The sequence below is a fragment of the Salvia hispanica genome, chromosome 2 (assembly GCF_029641045.1).
Source record: "Salvia hispanica isolate PSC_SH4W2 chromosome 2, Shi_PSC_v1, whole genome shotgun sequence".
NCBI classification, from domain to species: Eukaryota; Viridiplantae; Streptophyta; class Magnoliopsida; order Lamiales; family Lamiaceae; genus Salvia; species Salvia hispanica.
The window spans coordinates 52,768,572-52,790,891 of record NC_142693.1 but is presented as its reverse complement, the minus strand read 5'-3'; the positions used below and the strand labels follow the sequence as shown (position 1 = coordinate 52,790,891).

The following is a 22,320-nucleotide window of genomic DNA, read 5'->3' as shown; positions in this document are numbered from 1 at the left end:
ATTTACACTTCATGATCTTTTGAGGGCATTGAAACCAAGTGATACACGACACAGTAACTCAAGGTAATGTTTGATTGATCTTTGCACACTTCCATGCTACTGTCTTTTTGAATTCATATCTGAAGCAAAGCCCAATTTCACCTCTTGTATGAGTTTATTGTTGTGATCTTCTTCTTCTTATTTGAGGACAAATAAGGTTTCAAGTTTGGGGGAGTTGATAAACTCATGTTTTAGTCGGTTTAATTGGTCTGTAGAGGTGCTTAATGCTGAGTTTTGATGCTTGAATTGTCTATTTCTAGCCAATTATCCTATATTTTGGAGTTTCATGTGTTTGTTGAGTGTTCTAGGACAAATAGATGAAAAAGAGGCAAAAATTCGGCTATTTGGGCAAAGGAGGCAGCGGAGCCTTCAATGAATACACCCGGCCGGGTGAATTTATAGTTGAAAAATCCTACCCGGCCGGGTAAGATGGAATCAGCGTATATGGATCAGAGAGGGGTCGAAAAACGGCACCCGGCCGGGTGGATTTCCAGCACAAATATCCTACCTGGCCGGGTAAGTCAGTTTGACGTGTTTGACTTCTGAAAACGCGATTTTTGACAGTAAAATCGGGAGAAAATGGCTAGGGTTGCATTCTGCGAGTGGCATTCTACACTTACCGCCTCCAACACTCACACACACCTCCAAGAACACTTTGAGACAGAGAATTGAAGATTGAAGACTCTAGATCGGAAGATTGAAGACTTCATTCTTAGATTCATTCCACATGAGTTCTTAGTATCCATCTCTTATGTCTTTCATTGAATTCTTTGTGTCAAACATGGTTTTTGTGAAGAACATGAGTAGCTAAACATTTCTTGTAGAATTCTTGGTGAAGATGCACTAATTTCATAGTTTTTATCCAATTAATTTTGTTCTTACCTTGCTCTTGTAGTTATTTGATTATTCTTGGGTTTATTCCTTTCAATTGCTTGATCACCACTTGATTGTGTAGGATTAATTAGATTAATCGGGAGATGAAATAATTAATCTGGAAATAAGAATAATTCACACCTTAATACAATAAAACTCGGGAGAGTTGAGGTTTTGAGTGAGGTCTTTGACCTAATCGAGCTTTTGGGAGTTATGGGTTTTAGGATTAGAAGGGGACTTCAATCCTAGCACCTAATCTGCAGGTTTCTCACCTCGGGAGGGGGTTTAATCTATAATTGTGGTCGACTTAGTAATTCTAGAGACAATTTGATTGGATAAGAGCTTGGAATTGTGCATCGGATCCTTGAGTTCTACAATTTTCTCCATATTATCTTTTGACTCCATGTTTACTTGTTTTTATTTGTTTATTTGCTCATTATATGATTTTCGTAGTGTTAGAAAAAAACCAAACCTTTTCCGATTCTCTAGATAGTAGTCAACATTTGTTCGTGCTAGTTAAGTTGATATAAATTTGTCTCTGTGGGATACGATACTCTTGCTTGCTAATTGCTACACTAGCCCGTACACTTGCGGGTATCATTTGTGTTAAAATAAGTCGAGTCAATACATGCACAAGCTGACTGTACAAAGGCATGTACGCTCGAATTATTTTTAAGTATACAAACCCTAACAGTTCATTCTACTAAAACAATACTCCCTCCGTCCCTTAAATTTGTCACACTTTGACTGGGCACGGTTTTAACAAATGTAATGGAAAGTTAGTTGAAAAAGTTAGTGGAGAGAGTGGGTCCTACTTTTATATATTATTTTTATAATAAAATGTGAGTTGTAATGAGTTAGTGGAATATGAGGTCCTCTACAATGACGCACCCAGAAAATAGTACCCGTGGGGTCGGATACAATGAAATTTAATACCCCCTCCGTCCCATAATGGATGTCACACTTTTCTTTTTAGTTTGTCTCACAAAAGATGTCACATTTCATTTTTTAGAAAAAGTTCACTTTCACATTAATATAAAATTATATTTTCTCTCTCCATTTAACACACAAAGTAAAACCAAAATCTCCTAAAATCTCGTGTCAGTCCTATAAGTTTGACATCTTTTATGGGACGAAGGGAGTAGATAAAAATGTACTAACATGGGAGTAGATAAAAATGTACTAACATTTAAATAAATATTTAAAAAACATTACAGTAGACACATTTTTTTGTCCGAGATTTTTTATGTGGAATAGTTGGTTTATATGTACATAAAAAAGTGACTAAGTTTTAGTACTCAATATTTTTCATTAATTTAAAAAAATCAGTAAAATAAAATAGAAATACTAATGAAACTAATAAAGCAAATTTTTTTAAAATAACTATGTTTAACTAATCCAGTACCAAAACTAACTAAAGTCCCATAATAAAATAGGTCCAAAACTTTTGGCCTTTAACCTAACTAAAGCAGCCTTTTGAAGGATTGGATGTAATTCAAGTTATCGTGGGGTCGAAAGTGTATCTGTGATGGATGGAAGATCGATTATGTCATTCTCCGGCAGTGCCCGGTGGACCGGCGGTGGGGTCGGTCGACCCCACTCGACCCCATCCGGGTCCGTCTCTGGTCCACTACAAAAAATGGTAAAAAGTGAAATGTGAGTAATTTTGTGGGACGGATGGAAAGGTAAAAATGTGACAAAATTTAAGGCACGGCGGGAGTATCATTCACGAGTCAAGGTCTGAGGTACTCTGCAACTAAATTATCAACCAAAGGAATGATATGGAAGTAGGAATACCAATCTATTCCGTCAAGAAGACCCTTAGTTACTTTTGGAAGACTCATTGGAAAAATTAGGAATCAAACTTTTGTTTTCGACTACTGTCCACCCACATACTGATGGCAAAATTGAGGTAGTACACGGAACTTTAGGATCCTTAAACTCTTGGTGAGTGAGAACAAGAAGTTGTTGGAACTATGTCTTCCTGTTTTGTTGAATTTTCTTACAACAACATTTGTCCATTCTACCACACACCACTCACCGTTTGAGATTGTTTATAACTTTAATGCTTTAAATCCAATGGATTTATTTACTTCCAATTTGCCTTTATCTCTTATTTGTGATGTAGATGGTCACCGTAAGGTTAAGTTCGTTCAAGAGCTTTATGCTTAATCGATTACTTGGCTTTGAAATTTAACTGAGCCACATTGGGTACAACGACGTATTTAGGGCTTCAAATTAACATTGAGTTTAAACTATTTTTCAGAATTTAATGGATTTAGATCTTTTAAGCTACACAGACAACAAATAGAGATTAATAATTTACTACATTTCGATATCAATAATACCGTAATGATAAATGGATGTTTGGATAAAGTTGTAATGTTAACGTCATGAAATATCATCGGTGAATTATAAAGTTGTAATGATATCATCATGAAACATCGTCGGTGAATTATAAAGTTGTAATGCTATCGTCATGAAACATCCAAGTCCAACATACTGTTACAAATTAGAATTGATTGCGTTATATGAAACTCGGACCTTCAAACTTTTGTGTTCAATACACAAACTCCAGCATTAAAATTATGTCGAAAGTAGTTGAAAATTGTAACTAATGGATTCGAAATATGATACTATCAAATAAATGCATGGAAAACAACGTCAATAATTTGTCATAGTTTGATTTTGAAGATGCTGAAAATAAAGTGCTTTTATAACAAAATTTTCCCATTTAATTAAAGATCAGTGGAGAAAAACTGGAAAAAGAAATAATTTCGTATAGTTCCTTTCTTGACTTAATGCCTTATCTCACAGTGATACACCAAAAGTTAATGTTGTTTCGTTCTAATTTATTCATGAAAAGGAATATGGAGTTCACGTGTGACCTTAATTTCAGGAAGTTGATTAACTTTCTTTTGTGTGCAATCGTTTTTCTTATTTTATTTCGCCATTTTTTCCTTTCTCTGTTTTTTTATTCAATAAATTATGTAGCTCGAGTTAAGGTGTTGCAATCTGTGATCAAATCGGTTGGATTATGAAACGGAAGAGAAAAAAATAATACTTCCTCTATCCCACTAGAAATAAAACGTTTTTTTTTTTGTTGTCCTATTAAAAATGAAATATTTCTTAAAATAGAAATAACTTTATCTCTACTTTTCCCTATCTCTTACTTTACTCTTTCTTCTTTAACTTACAAAACAACACTATATAAAATCTTGTGCCGAAAAGCAAACATTTCATATTTATTAGGACGGAGGGAGTATATCTCAAAGATATGATAAATATTAAAATAATTATTATGTTTCCCTGGATTTGAGCTTTTGTTTCATTCTTCTTCTTGAGTCAGCTTAGCTCTTGCTTTGTAGATGTTGTTTCTCTGCTCTTCTTGTTATATGGTTAGTCTGTTTTTGTTCTGATGTTTTGCACTCTACCTTACAATGGTTTGTGGTAAGATTTTTTTATTATAAAAAAAAGAAGTATATATTTTAATTCATAAATACGCCTATATCAGGATGTAGAAGATAGGAATTGATTTGATACAAAATGGTAATTTTCAACCAATAAGTGGTTTAGTTGGCATTAATATTTCTTTATATTCGATTATCTAAACAATTAAATTTACATATTTTGTATCACTTCCTTCATATTGGCTTATCTAACAATGATATATTTTGTGTTACTTATGTTATGACCTCAGAAATTATCCTACTACATAATCCTTTTCAACAGAATAGGTTGAATTAGCAAAGCTCAACATTTCCCAGATTTTGAGGCACACCACGTGAAGTGGCTAATTAATTAAATTCTATTTTCGTCCACCCAGACCACTAGTATCAATAGCTTATCTTAGTCTTTAATTGTTTTATTCTTTTGTTTAAAAAATATAATAATATCAGAATCCCACATCAACCGTGTTACTACTATATTACTAATAATGTTCTAACATCTAAAAATAATAATTACCTTTGAATATACAAGCAACAAACTAGGCCGTTGATTCACTTGTTATTAAATTTTTCGGTAGATATATAGTTTTATCAAGTAATCCTTTCTTAATTGGGTTGCGATTAACAGATTAATAAATTAATTCAAATAATAGACATGCTGAATTTAAAACCACTAGATTATTTTCTTGTAAATCGCCAACGTAACTTTGAATTTCCTTATTCGAATTATAGCTTCACGAATCCAATTTTAATTTTAATTACTCCTTTAGTGTAACTACACACTTCGTTAGTATATTTGTAAAAGCTAGGTACTAATACACTGATAATAAAAAAAAAATATGAAAAATGTATAACGGAGGAATAATTGTATTGAAACATTTCTTCTTTGTATAAAGAATTCAATTTGGAATTTTGGACCATTGATTTTTACACGATCTATTGTAGCTATAAAAAGTGCAAATATTCCATGAGACGGGAGTACTTGTTACTCCATTTATTAATAGTGGGTTGAACTATTTTAAAGTTTTTTTTTTTAGTAATAAATTTTGAATTCAAGAAATTAATTAGTGATTGATTAATTTTTTTATCAGTTCATTTATTCTTTTGTACATTTGCATCATAATGTAATGAACTTCTACTGCCAAAGTATGGGAAGTCACTAACTAATATAGGATGTCCACCATCGATACCAACATTTTTATGAGTTGATCCATATACTAGTATTACTGCTATCATTATAAAGTTATTGTTACCAAAACTATGACTCAATTATTTTGAGATGTATCAATTCTCCATTGATATACCTTTCTTACAATTTGAGATATATCAATTCTTCATTGCTATACCTTTCTTATAATCTGGTTGTCAAAGAACACTCTCAGCGACACTCTTATATGCTAAATTGGAGATTTCACTTTATAATTTTCGTTGACAGCTACAATAAAAAGCGGTTATATATATACAAAAATAACAATCTTAATTCTATCCATAATAATAATCTCGTTGGGCCAATAATAATCTCAATTCATTTTGTTTTATTTAGGCTACATAATTAACAAAAAAAAAATTACTCTAAAGAAGCAAAGGTGGAGGTTTAGGTTAGTCACTTTTGATATACTCCATATAATTACAGAAGAACTTTATTATTAATCTTTTATTTGGGATTTAGCAATCTCCTCGTTTTTGTTCCGTAATGGTGAGTTATTTGCTTGAAAATGTTGATGCTCATCTGAGGCTGAGAAGAGTATGGAATTATGCATTATATTGATGCTTAATTAACTAATCCTATATGACATGAAAGTAACTACTGATACAAATTAAAACCACGAAATCGAACAATATTAATATAATCTAATTATATCTAATGTACATCAAACTTAAAGAAAATTTTTGTAAAACTAAAAAAGAGTTGATATTATTATTCTTAAATGTTAATGGTCATTGAAAACTACTGCAAGAATATTTTATTCTTCCTCGGTCCATTATCAATAGTCTCTTCATAGTGGACAACATGGTTTTAGTATAAAGTTAGTAAATTAGATTAATTATAGGGTTTAGCAAGAAAAGTGATTGAGCCCGCGGAAATATTTTTAAATACTAATTATTTTACATGTTAGACCTCCTTTATCTTCGTGATCCCATTTCCTCTGCTCGTAACTTGATCAAACCCAGATTGAAATGGACCAACTAGAAGAGAAGACTACTTATAGAAGAAAAGAATACAATTAAACTAGCACATTCAGATGTGTATACTAGCGAAAATACAGTAAAATTTTGAGTGGAAGCCGGTGAGAAAAATTCTACTTTGGGATGAATAAGTTTACAAACTTCAATAAAGACCATAATAGTATGGCCCAGACATTAATCTTTACTGATTTATTGAGGAAAACAATGCATTACCACATGACCTCTCTGCTAAATTTAAATTCCTCAATAAAAACACGATTAAAAGACAGATTGCACAAACCACGGAACACAGAATCCCGAGGAATAAAATGCCCAACTTTACTAACTCAAATGTGAATTGACCCACACATACACATTTCCTTGTCACATACTTGAAATTAATAATATGAAATTGAATTAATTCTCAAATTGAAGAAGAAGAAAGCAGAGAGATCGAGAAAAGTTAGAGGTGAAGGGAGAGACCCAATGCGAATGCAAAACCCCAGAAAATCATCTTGATTTTGAGGCCAACCGCAATGCCGAGGCATTTCTCCCTCCTCCGTCGCCGCCACCACCACTATTTCTTCTCTTTCCTCCTCCTTCTCTCAAACGCAGCCCTTTGTCCCATCTCCGCCGCCAAAACCGAGGTCGCCCTCCTCTATTCATGGCTCCACTCTTCTTCCTCCTCTTTTCCCGCCTTCTCGACCTGGAACCCTCGCGATTCCGACCCCTGCAACTGGTCATTCATCTCATGCTCCTCCGCCAAATTTGTGACGGAGATTAACATCCAGTCTCTCCACCTCGCATTGCCCTTTCCCTCCAATCTCTCCTCTCTCACATTTCTCCGAACCCTCACCATCTCCGCAGCGAATCTCACCGGAGAAATCCCGCCCGATATCGGCGACTGCGTTTCTCTCAGAGCAATCGATGTTAGCTCCAACAGCCTCACCGGAGCCATTCCGGCAACAATCGGCAAGTTAAAAAACTTGGAGGATTTGATTCTCAACTCTAATCAGCTCACGGGGAAGATTCCTCCCGAGATTGGCAGCTGCGCTAGTTTGAAAAATCTCCTATTGTTCGATAACAGGCTGAGCGGGAGCATCCCCTTCGAGATCGGGAAGCTATTCGGTTTAGAAATCCTGCGCGCCGGCGGCAATCAGGATATAGATGGAAGATTACCTGATGAGATTTCTAACTGTGAGAATTTGGAGGTGTTAGGGTTGGCAGAGACGAAGATCTCCGGTGAAATTCCAGCCTCTTTCGGTAAATTGGGGAAACTTCAGGTGCTGTCGCTTTACACGACTATGCTCTCCGGCGAGATTCCGGCGGAGATAGGGAACTGCTCGGAGCTCGTCGAATTGTATCTTTACGAGAATAGCCTCTCCGGCGCGCTGCCGCGCGAGCTCGGGAAGCTTCAGAAACTGGAGAAATTGCTTCTATGGCAGAACAATTTCGTCGGCTCCATTCCTCAAGAGCTCGGAAACTGCAGAAGCTTAGTCGTGATTGACGTTTCGTTGAACTCATTGACAGGAATTATTCCTCAATCGTTGGGGAATCTCACCAATCTCGAAGAACTGATGCTCAGCAGCAACAACGTCTCCGGCTCAATCCCCGCCGTCCTCTCCAAGGCGTCAAGCCTTATTCAATTTCAGGTGGACAGCAATCAGATTTCCGGCTCCATTCCCCGGGAATTTGGATCGCTGAGCCAGCTTCAGGTCTTCTTCGCATGGGACAACAAGCTCGAAGGCAGCATTCCGGCGGCATTAGGCGGCTGCAGCAGCCTCCAGGCGCTGGATTTGTCGCGTAATTCACTCACCGGAATCATGCCCCCGAGCATTTTCAAGCTCTCGAATCTCACCAAGCTTCTATTGATTTACAACGATTTATCCGGTGCTATTCCGCCAGAGATAGGCGAATGCAGGTCTCTTATCCGGTTGCGATTGGCTGGGAACAAGATCAATGGAAGAATTCCGGTAACAATCGGATTGCTAAGCAATCTGATGTTTCTAGATATCTCCAGCAACCGTCTCAGTGGTCCTGTTCCGGATGAGATCGGCAACTGCAACCAGCTTCAGATGCTCAACCTCGCCGGAAACTCGCTCACTGGAAACCTGCCTAGTTCGATTTCATATCTCAGTAAGCTGGAGGAATTGGACGTTTCGATGAATCAACTTGCTGGCTCAATCCCTAGCAGTTTCGGTGAACTTTTCTCTCTGAGTAGGCTTTTGCTCAGCAGCAATCTATTGTCAGGCGAAATCCCGGCCACACTCGGTCGCTGCTCGCGGCTTCAGTTGCTCGACCTGAGCCAGAATCAGCTGTTTGGGAGCATTCCGGTGCAGATATTTCAGATAGAGGCTCTTGAAATCGCTCTGAATTTAAGTTGGAACGCCCTAACAGGGCAAGTTCCGCCTCAGATTGTGGCTTTGAGCAAGCTCTCTGTTTTGGACCTCTCGCACAACCACCTCAACGGAGAACTCACGCCTCTCTCCGGCCTCGTGAACCTCGTCTCCTTGAACATATCCTACAACAACTTCACCGGCTACCTTCCTGATAACAAGCTTTTCAGGCAGTTATCGAGCACTGAGCTGGCCGGGAACCAGGGCTTATGTGGTCGGGGGCATGACTCGTGCTTCCTTAGAGACCGTGCACAAATGCCTCGTTCGGGGTGGCCCTGGAGGCTGAAACTGGCAATCGCGCTGCTCGCTGCGGTGACTGTCGCCTTGGGCGTGGTCGGGGCAATGGCGGTTATGAGGGTTAGGAGGATGAATAAAGAAGAGAGGGATGCTGAATCCGGAGGTGGTGGTGGTGCATTTTCTTGGAAGTTCACTCCATTTCAGAAGCTGAATTTCACAATCGAACAAGTGGTGGACTGCCTGGTGGAGTCGAACGCGGTCGGGAAGGGATGCTCGGGGATCGTGTACCGAGCAGAGCTGGACAATGGGGAGGTGATCGCGGTGAAGAAGCTGTGGCCGACGACAACGGTGGGGGGTGGGGTGCGGGACTCGTTCTCGGCCGAGGTGAGCACGCTGGGGTCAATACGACACAAGAACATCGTCAAGTTCTTGGGGTGCTGCTGGAACGACAACACGCGGCTACTCATGTACGACTACATGCCGAACGGAAGCCTCGGGAGTTTCCTACATGAGAGGAGGAATGGAGGGTGCCTGGAGTGGGACGTCAGGTACGGAGTCATAGTTGGCGCTGCTCAGGGCTTGGCTTATCTGCACCACGACTGCACCCCTCCTATCGTGCATCGCGACATCAAGGCTAATAATATCTTGATCGGCCTCCATTTCGAGCCCTACATTGCCGATTTTGGACTGGCCAAGCTCGTCCATGATCGAGATTTCACGCGATCTTCCAACACGGTCGCTGGCTCCTATGGTTATATAGCGCCTGGTCCGTCAATACATGCATATGGTTTTTCTCGCTTTCCATTTGCTAGGATAGATAACTCGTTCGTTATGGAGTTATCTTACCTAAAATTACTTAAAATGTTTATTCTTATCGTACATTTTTGTAATGTGCAGAGTATGGGTACTCAATGAAGATCACAGAGAAGAGCGATGTGTACAGCTTTGGAGTTGTGATGCTCGAAGTATTAACGGGCAAGCAGCCGATAGACCCTACCATACCGGAAGGGCTTCACATTGTGGATTGGATGCGGCGCAAAAGAAAGGAAGGAGCCGACGTGCTGGACCCGAGCTTAAGGCACACGACGGAGGTGGAGATTCAAGAGATGATGCAGACTGTTGGAGTTGCTATGCTGTGTGTGCATCCTTCACCGGAGGACCGGCCGACAATGAGGGACGTGGCAGCAATGCTGAAGGAGATTAGGCAAGAGAGGGAGGAGATTAGCAAAGGGTCAGAGATGCAGGAAAAGGGGAGCTGCAACGGAGAGCCATCATCAGCAATGCAGGGATTGTGTTTGAAGACTACTACTAACACTTCATCTTCGTTGCTGCAATCCAATTCCTCTATTGCCAAATTTGGCCTTGCTAAGGAATAAATTTTGTTTCTTTACCTGGCCTTGTACTTATACCGTGGTATTATTCTTTGTGCAAAACTCCAACTTGATGGAAAGAATAAAACTTATTGCACTACAAAAGCCAATGATCACACCTTGTAATTAGAGTAAAATAACATCGTCCTACGTAAATTTTTCATTTTAGCATGTACTTTAAAATTATGCATTTTCATTTTAGGTCACTTTGAACAATGGAATACTTCTACGTATCATTTTATTTACAACTTATACCATACTAATAATTAATAATATAATATATTGTGAACTTCACTATCAACTAATACTATTTAAATAAACACGGCTAATAATATAGATCTTACAATACACTAATACTATTTATCTTTCACCCTCTCTTTACTTTACCAATTACGTGTTAACAACGTGTTAACATCTACTCCCTCCGTCGCCGATTAAGAGTCACACTTTTTCATTTCGGTCTGTCCTCGATTAAGAGTCACACTTCCTACTTACTATATTTGGACATAAAAAAAATAGCTTTATTTTTGGTAAATTTACACAAAATGACATTACCTAACTCCATTTATTACACAAAATGTCATTACCTAACAAATTTATTATACACAAAAAGTCAAAGAGGTCCAACATTCCACTACCTAACTTCATTTATTACATTCAAACACTTCCTTAAAACCCGTGTCCGGTCAAAGTGTGACTCTTAATCGAGGACGGAAGGAGTATGTCGTTTCAAAAGATATTACTCCTTACGTTCCATTAGAAATGAAACATTTGTTTTTCGTCACATGATTTTATGTAGTTTTGTTTTGTGAGTTAATAAGGAGAGAATAAAGTAAAATAAAATAGATGAAAAAATAGAGATAATGTTGTATCCATTTTAGAAAACGTGTTGATTTAATGGGATCATCCAAAAAAGAAAAATGTTTTATTTGTAATGGGATATGGAGTACTATTTTTAGTTGACGTGAGTTATACAAACTCCACGTATTATCATGGTCGCCGACCGACACACTTTGACAATCTTTTCCCTCCTCATGAGCGACCGACACATTTTGACAATTTTTTCATCCTCATCATTTTGCATGTACATAAATGTATAATATAGATAATGGTGAGGCTGTGAGAGGGTCCCACCACAATCCAAAATGCTTATAAATGTTGGCTTTTGTAGTTGTAGTAAAAATCCTTGCCGAATCAAACGTTGACAACATTTTGCAAACAAAAAGGTAGAATATTTTAATTAAAAGAGAAAAGGTAGTTGGATGTAATAATTGATGAGAGAAAGTTGCATTATTATTTCTCAATTTAGACACATGTGATCTTATATGGGATAGACCTAAAAGAAAAACTTGTTATATTTACCGGTGCAGAGGGAATAGTATATCCAAGCTTCTAATCAGGCCTTTATAATGCAACCGAACAGGCACTAACTGTACAACATCTTCATGGAACAACAAAATGTACTAGAATTCAGAACTTATATACAACATCTTCTTGGAACAACAAAATGTACTAGAATTCAGAACTTATATACAACATCTTCTTGGAACAACAAAATGTACTAGAATTCAGAACATATATATCTTCTCATAACAGTCAAACTTACTTACTGACACAGGGCTACAAATTACTCGGTGTTTGTCAAGTAATAGCAATACAAACTACAAAGAAGAGTTTGAACCAAAATATTTAAGTACCACTATTAGGACCATCAATCGTTTCCCATCTACATGACTATACATAACATAGTTTTGGTTCTAAAAACATGATGATTATTCCCAGTCAAGACGAAGTCAATTGAAGCCAATAATATCATACATCACAAGTCATGCCTAAACTTCATCAATTCTCTTTCATGTTCCAATTTCATCTTACCGTTTGTCTGATTGGTGCAAGTGAGGAGCTGTTACCAGCAAGCGAGGATAAGCTGCGTATGTTTCTCCTTGCCGGCTTCTTGGCCTCCAATTTTCCACCCGGCTGTTGCACTTTCACTCCTCGTATCATCTGTATCATCCCAGCATTTGAATAAATAAGATACCTAGAAACGATCATGTAATATGTAGGATTAAAGGTTCTTGAATAGGGCAAAGTTGTAACTCACATATTTGCCACATTTCGTATCCGAGTAGATGACAATGAAATCTCCTTCTTGAAGTTCATTGACCCTCACAAAATCCCCTATGCATGAATAAAATAATAAGATTTGTTAAATCATTAATTTCCTAGTAGTAAGAATATGGTCAGATTGATGTACTCAGCGTTACCTGTGTTCTCAAGAAGGTACATTCTGCTTTTGTTATTAGACCAAAACCTGAAACCCTCAAAATCATATAGAAAGGTGTAGTTCTGATATCCAATTCGACTTAATTCAAAATCATACCTATATCGCATATTCCAAACACGAGAAGTTCCAATATCTTCCATGGCAATGGAAATCCCATCTCTTGTTTCCAGTTCTGGGAGATGGCTTTCAGCCTCTTTCTGGCACCACATTGCAATTTTTGTTCAATTTCCATGAATCAAGAATCCAACTCAAATACATTCTCTCCGGTCCCCATTAAATGTCTCATATTTGATCAAAGCGAGTTTTAAGAAATTTTAAGTGGGGGGGGGGGGGGGGGGGAAGTTACCCACTTATATATATTAGTTCTATAATAATTGTGAGTAGAATAAGTTAGTGGAATATGAGATTCACTTACTAAATAGTAGTAGTAAAAGTGAAATGAGACATTTATTGTGGACCGTTCAAATAAGAAAATATGAGACATTTAATGGGAACCGAATGGAGTATTAACTTTTATGAAATGGGACAGAGAAGGCAAGTATACTTACTTTTGGCAACACAATTCTTCCCAAGTTGCCAACATCACTTTGCTTCAACACTTTCTGCAGCAAACACTTCAAGTTCTTTTCAGTCTTCCAACCCTATTCACAAAAACCTAGTATTAATTCTAACTCAATCAAGCAAGAATTTCACATACAAAATTAGCAAACCTGTTGTTGCTGCCTATTAGAAGCAGAGACAGCTGCTGCTGCCTGCCGCTGCGGTTGCCTGTTGGAATTAGGTTGCGTTGCTGCGGCCATCCGGGAAGAGGCATCCAAAGACCAGTACCCCAAATCCCCCGGAGAAGCACCGTCATCACCAAGGCGAGGATCATTCAGTCGGTTTTGCAGTTGATTCAAGCGATGGCTTTGGTGTGAATACAAGGAGCGCCGTTGGCGGGCCATTCTCATCTTCCTGGCCTCTCTAGTTGCAGAAGAGCCGAGTCTCATCGACCTTTCCCCATTTGAACCGTGCATCACATAGGGATTACCGTACAAACTCTGCGAGAGCGACCATGACGGAGCTTGCTCGATTACCTGAGGATATTGGCATGGGATTCCATTGACAACCCCGTGCATTGGGTCCACCTCCGGCTGCATCCATTGGGTTGTGTTTGGATGAGGATTGTAGATGAAACTGGGGTTGGGATGGGAAGGAGATTGGGCCTTCTTGTGCAGTTGGTACTGCTCAACCCAGTCGAGGATGAGTTTAAGAAGCTGTTTCTTACCTTCTTTAGTGGTTCCTAAACGCTTGGAAGCGCTTTCAACGGTGGAGCGCTTCAGTTTGATGCTTCTCATATCCTCTGCAGAGATGTGATCCTTGTTTTGTTTCAGCCATTCGAAGAAGATCATCGCCAGTTCGCTGTTCCCTTGCAGGAAGCTCAAACCGCAGCTATCTTCCTCAGGTGGCTGCGCCACCGCCTGTTGATCTTCTTGAGGGCTGTAAACGGACGAGGGGTCCCAGAGCTCGTTACATTCGATCAGATCCATGTACTCCAAGTTCTCCATCACATCGATGCAATCCACGTTACCCAGGCAAGCGTCCATTTTCACCTGATCCTGGAAACATATCCTGGCAATACCGTCTTCATCCACCCAAGAGGTTGCCGAGGAGGGGGAGGAGCTTCCTGTTGTTAGAAAATGATAGAAAAATAAATATAACAATATCTCACACGGTGAAAAAAATGAAGTGAAAATTATATTCCTCGATCCATAAAAAGTATGAACATTTGGTTCGACACGAGTTTTAGTGTGTAATTGATAAAGTAAGAGAGAGAGATATAAAAGGTAGTTAAGTGTTAGTGGATCCACATCATTAGTAATGTAGTGCGATCGTATAAGTTGTAAATAAAATGATGTGTAAATATAATGTGTTTTTCAACCATTCTAAATTAGGAAGTTCATACCACTTCAACAAAAAGAACAGACATGGACACTTTTTAATGCTATTAAAGACTAACGCTATTTTGTTTGTCTAATTATATCACCAACACTCCATAAAATGTCTTTATTGTTGGAACAAAATTTGGGGTAATTATATCACCAACACTCCATAAAATGTCTTTATTGTTGGTGTTCCAACTAAAATTAGAGGACACAAATAGAAACATCCTAAAAAATAAAAGATTAAGATAATTTGTCCTCAACTTATGACGTTTTCTTTTGCGTCTTTGTTTTGTGTCCTTAAAAGATACCCCATCCGTCCCTGAAAAATATAAACATTTGGTTTGGCAGTTTTAATGCATAATTGGAAAAGTAAGAAAGTGATAGCAACAAAAAATTTTAAAGTATTGTTAGTGGAAAATGAGTCCCGTCTAAGAGAAAAAGATTTTTCAAAATTAGAAAGTTCCATATTTTTCACCGACTAAAAGGAAAATAGTTCATACTCCCTCCGTCCGCGAATAGGAGTCTCGGTTCTTTTATACAATAGGCATCATATTCAACTAGCTCATTCCCCTCACATTTCATTTAAAACTAATAAATACAAGTGGAACCAATATACCGCTAACTTTTTTCCACCTACTTTTCTTTATAACATTTCTTAAGATTCCATGCCGAAAAAAATAGGACTTCTATTCACAGACAAAGGGAGTACTTTTTCGGGATTGAATAGAGTAATTAAGTTTTTTGTAGTGTTCTTTTCGGTGACAGACTAATAAGAAAATAGCTCATATTTTTCAGAAACGGATGGAGTATAAGTCACTCTTAGTTTTAAGATGGAAGTTATGAATTTCTATAGTTGTATTAGAGCGGATCGTGGGCCCAATTTAACTAACCTAGCAGTACATTCGAATAGAAATTGAAAATATGACTAATTGAGGGCTAGTTCAACTCCAACCCTGAACCTTGAGGAGGTTGAGTTTTTCGGTAGGAGAGAGGGTGTTGGCAAATTAAAAATAAATACTAGTATAAAGAGATAATTGAAATCACTATTAAAACACATCAATTGGCTTTAGTCACCTGTAACTGGCTTCGGCTCCGGCTCCGGCTCCGGCTGCATGGAGGAGGAGGAGGAGGAGGAGGAGGAACAGGAGGACGTGCAAGGGAATTCCGGCAGTGAGGGGAAGTCATCGTAGAAAATTGAAGCTTCATTGACACCAAAAAGGCCGTCTTGATCTCTATCAAGCCACATTTCTTTGTCATCAATTCGGTCTTCCTCGAAACCAATAGGGTTTGCATTTTCAACACCGCCACCGCCGCCCACCTCCTCAGCTTCGTCACCTGCACAACTGAAATGCAGATCTTGCTCCGCCGCTGCAACTTTGACCATCTTTTATGTCTAAACGGAATTGGTTTCATTTTTGTTGGATATGTATGAGATAGATATAGATATAAGTGGTAAGTGGTATGGAAAAGAGGTTTAATTTTGTAAGTTGTTAAGGAAATAAGTGTGGAAATCTAAATGAGAAGCAACAAAAATCATCTGGATTTAAAAAGTAGCCACTTGCAAATTAAAAAAATCCAGATGCGAAAGCGACTCCTTTCACAAATCTAAATCTAAATCTAAATCATTAAACTAAACAAGATTAACTTGAACAACAAACTAGATTTACAATTGGTTTCCCTTTGTTTTCTTTCCTTGAATGGCTTTTTGTTGGTTTTGGCTGGAGTCTTGCTCCAATCAAAGTAAGAGAGAGAAAGTGAATCGAATGGGGTTTGAACTTTGAAGTTTTAGAGAGAGAAAAGAAGAAAACAACCAAAGTTTTCAGAAAACCTCGGGCTATAGTTCAAAAAAAGAAACCAAACTGATCAAAATATGTAATTGCAAGTTCCACAGTAGCTCAATTTTCTCTCCATTTATAAATAAATATTCAATGCCTATCATATACACATGCAGACATGGTTATATAGAGATAGAGAGAGAAAGATGGGGATTGGACCGAATGAGAGAAAGGCTTCGTATCTCTTTGCTTTTTCACTGCGTGTATGTCTATTATTCTTTGCTCGTAAAACTCAAATACAAATACAAATACAAATACAATGCCAATTCCCCTCTCTCCACTTGCATCTGCCAATAAACTATATTCGTCGTTTGCTGGGGATGAATCTTGTTGCACCAAAAGAGACAGTTGTAATATAAAATTAACTCTTTTCAAATATCATGATTATAATTAAGCTTAATATGTTCATGGGTTTGTTGTTGGGCGCCATGCAGTTTTATTTTTATTTTTTGCATGCGGTGTCGCGTTCTCGTGAATCAAGAGTTTTGTCAAATAGAAACCTGCCACGTCATATACTGTGATGCCGTGGCGATCTGTGGAAGCGGTAGAAATGCGGCGGAGGAACCCACCTTGCCAACTCTGTATTTAAACTGCTTTAGGACAGTATACAGTATACTAGTACTCCCTTCGTCCGCGATTAGGAGTCCCGGTCACTTTTGCGCACTCATTTTATAAAAATAATAAAAAATAGTTAAAGTGGAGAAATGGTACAGTAAGAGAGAGAATAATATTGACAAGAGTCTTCTCAACATTATTCTCTTTTTTATTTTACCATTTTTCCACTTTAACTATTTTTTATTATTTTTATAAAATAGATGCGCAAAAGTGACTGAGACTCCTAATCGCGGACAGAGAAAATAGTATTTTATTAGTATTTGGTTGTGAAAACATTTATCGTATAGTTTTTATTATATTTATCATTAGTAACAAATGTAAAATTTATTGAAATGTATAAAACTAAAAAGAACTTAAGTAATCCCTTCATTCCTGAAAATTTAATCTATATTTCCATTTTTGTTCAGCTCATAAAATTGATCGCATTTCACTTTTTATCATATATGATAATGGACCATATATTCCACTAACTAATTCTCAATTAAATTTTATTATAAAAATAATTTTCAAAAATAGGACATCAACTTTTATATTACATTTCTTAAAACTCGTGCCCAGTCAAACAGTGATAAAAATTTAAGAGACGAATGGAATTGTACTCCCTCCGTCCCCTATAATTTGTCACCATTTGACCGGGCACGAGTTTTAAGAAATGTAATAGAAATTGGGTTGAAAAAGTTAGTGGTATGTGGGTCCTACTTTTATATACTGTGAGTGAGAATGAATTAGTGGAATATTAGTTTTATAATAAAATGTGAGTGAGAATGAGTTAGTGGAATATGATGTCCACTACCAAAAATGATAAAAATGAAAGGTGATAAATTTTTAGGGACGAACGGAAATGGAAATAAGTGACAAATTTTTAAAGACAGAGGGAGTAATTTGTAAATACAGTATTTACTAATTTTGTACTGTTCTAATTTATACTATTTCAGCACACTATATACTTTAGTCTTAAAGTTTTATTAGATATAACTGGATTAACTTTTCTACTATTAACTAGATCTTTGCTAAATATACTTTCTCTATCTAAAAAAAAGTAATTATTTATGGCCGATATAAACTCTAATGAGAAATTGGTAAAGTGGAAGAAACAACTCTGCTACAGAAAGACTGAGAGAGTAATATTTTTTATTGATGTTATTATTAGTATTATAATTAATTAATAACTTTCATATTTTGAAACAGATGATTAGTATTTCAAGAAATTATAATCCTGAACAATTCTTGACAAAACAAACAAGTACTCATAGTGTGATTTAAATCAAGAATTTATATGCATCACGCCATAGGCATTTACATCTCTGATTGATTATAAAAATTAATAAGCCTACATAATTTTTTAGTTGAATGTTGTTTATGCTGTAATAACGATAAGCAGGAAGACCACAATGAGTAAGTAATGTCATCTCAAAATTATGTCGTACTTTTGTTTAATTCTTTAATGATGTTATAAAACCTCTGTTTATAATTTATTTTACTATGAAATAAAGGATGGTGCCCATATTTTTGTCATGAATAGGCTTATCGACATTCATATAATTACGACTTACCTGAAAATCAGCATTGATTAATACTCCTTAATGGGCCAACATAGTTTACAAGTTCAAAATCAATACCGAGGCCCGTGAAAGTTCAATGCTAAAATTAGCCTAAATAAAACTAAATTTAGATACAAATAGTTGTGCAACGACCGTAATCGCGGGCCTAAAGCAACGTCAAACACCGCTGTCGATCCACTAGTCGTATGACCCGATACACACTCGAGATCCATTAGCTGAAAAATGCCATCATCGACGCATACCTGCACATGCACGAGCACGAGTGCGGGACATGAGTTAGACATGAGAATTTTGTACTTTATTGCACATTTTCATTATTCATTTTAAATGATCATGTGTAAGAACTTAAGATGAATGCTGAAGTTACCCATAAGCAACAAATCTTAGGTTAGTAGCTTACGTATTTTGAAAGTACAACTTTGATTAATTAATCAACAAGATTCATCATGATTTGCAATTTGCATCAACACGTTGCATTTCAATATATATAATTTTAGCTAATAATATAGTTTTAGGTTGCTGTTAAACATAAACAGATAACATTTTTGATAAAAATTTATAAGATCGTGATTAGGGGTGGCGAAACGGGTTACCCGCGGGTATCCGCACCCGACAAGTCGCCAAATTTGTTGTCCCAATACCCGCCCCGCGGCATATCGGGATTATCCGATACCCATATCGGGTATCCCGTACCCGACACTGCGGGTACCCGTACCCGACCCAAAATCCCAATAAAAAATCTGAAAACCATAATAACCGTCAACGTTCCCTAATTTACTTTATTAATATCGATGGTAATGTTGAATAGATTGAGAATAAAAGTGAGGGGACACTTTATAACTAATTCCGGTGAGTTTTCAATTGTATGTTCGTTGGAATATAAAAATGTTTTAAAAGAACTCTAAGATTATATAAAGTACTTCCATTATTCCCCCTTAATAGAGGCATTTCAATTTCTTCACTCATTTTGGAAATATAATAATAGAAATACTCTTCTCTACATTATTATCTCTCTAACTTTATTTTTTCTCCGTTCTAACTATTTATTTTTAATTTTTCAAAATGAGTGCGTATATGGAACGAAGAGAGTATTAAAAGATAGAATATGGCCAATACTAATAATAATGGGTATTATCGGGACTAATGGGTATACCCACGCGGGTAATGGGTATACCCGTTATACGAATCATATATTTTAGAATCTACAAATTATTTAGTTATATTTTGATTTACCATATCTTTTCCATATTTGTTAGATATTTATTTCTTGCTCAGTAAGTTAGGATAGTAGTATTAGAGTATTATAAATAGGAGCAAATTGTTATCATTTTTAGCCAATCAATTATCAATGAAATACTTTTCCTAAACTTGTCTTGAGCAACAAGAATATTATCTTTCGTCCCTAGTTGTTGTTTGTCGGAGAACGTCCGAAAATCAGCAATTCGTGGTCCATCTTTCGAGAATGTCGAAGGTTCGATCACCTTATCCCTCCGAGAAGTTAGTTAACCGGCCTCGTTACGAAGCACGTCTGTAACAATTGGTGCTCTCATCCTCCATCTTCGTTCATCTATATTTCCCAAAAAAAAAAAAAATTATCAGCCACAGCACCACCATCACAGCCACATCTAATCCTCCATATTCTCTCTTCCGTAACCCAAACACTCACTCATTCAAAAAAAAAAAAAAATCCACTTACAAAAAATCCTCGAACAGAAGCTACATTCTTTTTCTCTTATTAGTTATGGATATTTACCACCAATATCAGCCGCCGCACCAGATACACTCAATGTTTGCAAAATTTGATCGCCTATTGGACATGATAGAAGCCCGTTTGGACACAGCAGATCGGCGCATTAACAACCTCTGTCCACCCATTCACCCCAGGCCAAAACGCTTGGATCCACCTGATCGTCGCACATGGACGGGATACCCGCCCATTGGGTACCGCGATCGCGCGCAGGATGCACGGCCTCGACACCGCAGCGGCTACCACGAGAGGGGCCACCTATTTGATCGCAGAGATCAACGAGTCCAATTGGGGTTCGATCGCTACCCAATTCACACAACGCAGCCGCATCGCCCGAGGTGCTGGGAGCCGACGCAGCAGCAGGACCATGGTTACCCCCCCTTTGATCACCGGCCCCGACGCGCGGAGACGTGCTGGGACCGCCCTCACCATCAGGAGGAGGTGCGAGCGCCGCGAGGCCAGTCTGCCCGCCCCACCGCCGACCAGCCACCGCGCTTGAGCCTCCCGCTGCGGGACCTGTACGGTCAGCCCGCACGCCTGTCCAATCAGACCCCGCACCAGCCTCTATGCTCGCCTACCTGTTGGGACCCGTCTGGATTGCACACGAAGAAGGAATACCCGGCAGACAACATATCTTTTGAGAGATTTGGAAGTGATGATCTATGTTGGGGGAGAAGGTGGTCTCTCTCTCATAATATGTATATTGAGTGCTCAATGCCAAGTCCAGTGTTGAAGAAGAAAGCTACTCCTGGTCTTTGTTCCCGTGGGAGTCGGTGTGAACCAGATTACCAAGTTAGTGTTGGAATGAGAGAGCAAGAAGGAGATGAAACGTTTGATTCATCGAGTTTAGATGAGCAGATTGCATATTCATGTGTTGAAGGCAGAGTTCTTGACTGCATTGATGATCGTGGTAAGGGTGAAGAGGAGCTTTGTGATTCAAAGGATTCCATATTCGAGACAGCAGCCAAAGAAGCCATGGATCATGGCTTGCCTAATGAGAATACGGGATCATCTTTTGTGGAAATCTCCCTATCTTGCAGACCCGATATGAGTACAGAAAAGGAAGAAAAGACATTGTTGAACGATGTAGAGGAGGACAATTCCACTAATGAAGTGAAGAAGGTCGTCGCCTCACTGAGTGTTGTTCAAGTTCCATCAAAAAATGTTGCTGGAAATTATTGGCGCACTAAAGGAGATGGTGCTTACACCGGTTTGCCCGTAATTGTTTGTGTCTGTGTGGATGTGAATGGATGTGTGGCAGAGCTTCCCATTTTAGCATTGAATTTGGACGACCACATCAGTCCACCTTTGTTGATTTTTTACGGAAGTGATGAAAGGAGACGCTCAGTTGTTCGGTGTGTGTTTGATCCAGGAGGAGATGCCTCGCCAAAGTCGGCTTTCAACTCTCTTAGTTGCTTCGTTGTTCCCACCTTGAGGACAAGGTGGATTTCAACGGTGGGGGAGTTGATACGAATCATATATTTTAGGATCTACAAATTATTTAGTTATATTTTGATTTACCATATCTTTTCCATATTTGTTAGATATTTATTTCTTGCTCAGTAAGTTAGGATAGTAGTATTAGAGTATTATAAATAGGAGCGAATTGTTATCATTTTTAGCCAATCAATTATCAATGAAATACTTTTCCTAAACTTGTCTTGAGCAACAAGAATATTATCTTTCGTCCCTAGTTGTTGTTCGTCGGAGAACGTCCGAAAATCAACAATTCGTGGTCCATCTTTCGAGAATGTCGAAGGTTAGATCACCTTATCCCTCCGAGAAGTTAGTTAACCGGCCTCGTTACGTAGCACGTCTGTAA

At 38.0% G+C, this 22,320-nt stretch overlaps 2 protein-coding genes across 4 annotated transcripts; one reads left to right on the top strand and one right to left on the bottom strand.

Annotated features, from left to right (window-relative positions):
- The first annotated feature begins 6,889 nt into the window (after positions 1-6,889).
- Positions 6,890-10,550, top strand: LOC125201517 (uncharacterized). The gene is made up of 2 exons (XM_048099668.2): positions 6,890-9,926; positions 10,058-10,550. Exons 1-2 carry the CDS (start codon positions 7,064-7,066, stop codon positions 10,534-10,536), a joined length of 3,342 nt encoding a protein of 1,113 aa, XP_047955625.1. The 5' UTR covers positions 6,890-7,063; the 3' UTR covers positions 10,537-10,550.
- A 1,539-nt stretch (positions 10,551-12,089) lies between these two features.
- LOC125211724 (B3 domain-containing transcription factor ABI3-like) lies at positions 12,090-16,636 on the bottom strand. 3 transcript variants are annotated; one of them, XM_048111644.2, is made up of 7 exons: positions 15,814-16,636; positions 13,525-14,480; positions 13,363-13,455; positions 12,911-13,011; positions 12,795-12,817; positions 12,632-12,708; positions 12,090-12,534 (listed from the first exon to the last, which is right to left on the bottom strand). In XM_048111644.2, exons 1-7 carry the CDS (start codon positions 16,121-16,123, stop codon positions 12,397-12,399), a joined length of 1,698 nt encoding a protein of 565 aa, XP_047967601.2. In that variant the 5' UTR covers positions 16,124-16,636; the 3' UTR covers positions 12,090-12,396. The 3 variants fall into 3 exon arrangements, with proteins under 3 accessions (XP_047967601.2, XP_047967592.2, XP_047967608.2); XM_048111635.2 differs by having other exon boundaries at positions 12,795-12,841; positions 15,814-16,632; XM_048111651.2 differs by having other exon boundaries at positions 12,795-12,841; positions 13,525-14,438; positions 15,814-16,632.
- Positions 16,637-22,320: the final 5,684 nt, after the last annotated feature.

Bases quoted from the DNA above. Each gene is read 5' to 3' on its own strand.
- LOC125201517 (XM_048099668.2), top strand. From the start codon at position 7,064: ATGCCGAGGCATTTCTCCCTCCTCCGTCGCCGCCACCACCACTATTTC. The intron at 9,927-10,057 runs GTCCGTCAATAC...TGTAATGTGCAG, and splicing joins CTATGGTTATATAGCGCCTG to AGTATGGGTACTCAATGAAG.
- LOC125211724 (XM_048111635.2), bottom strand. From the start codon at position 16,123: ATGGTCAAAGTTGCAGCGGCGGAGCAAGATCTGCATTTCAGTTGTGCA. The intron at 13,456-13,524 runs GTTTGCTAATTT...TTTTGTGAATAG, and splicing joins CTAATAGGCAGCAACAACAG to GGTTGGAAGACTGAAAAGAA. The intron at 13,012-13,362 runs GTAAGTATACTT...ATGTGGTGCCAG, and splicing joins GAAGAATTGTGTTGCCAAAA to AAAGAGGCTGAAAGCCATCT.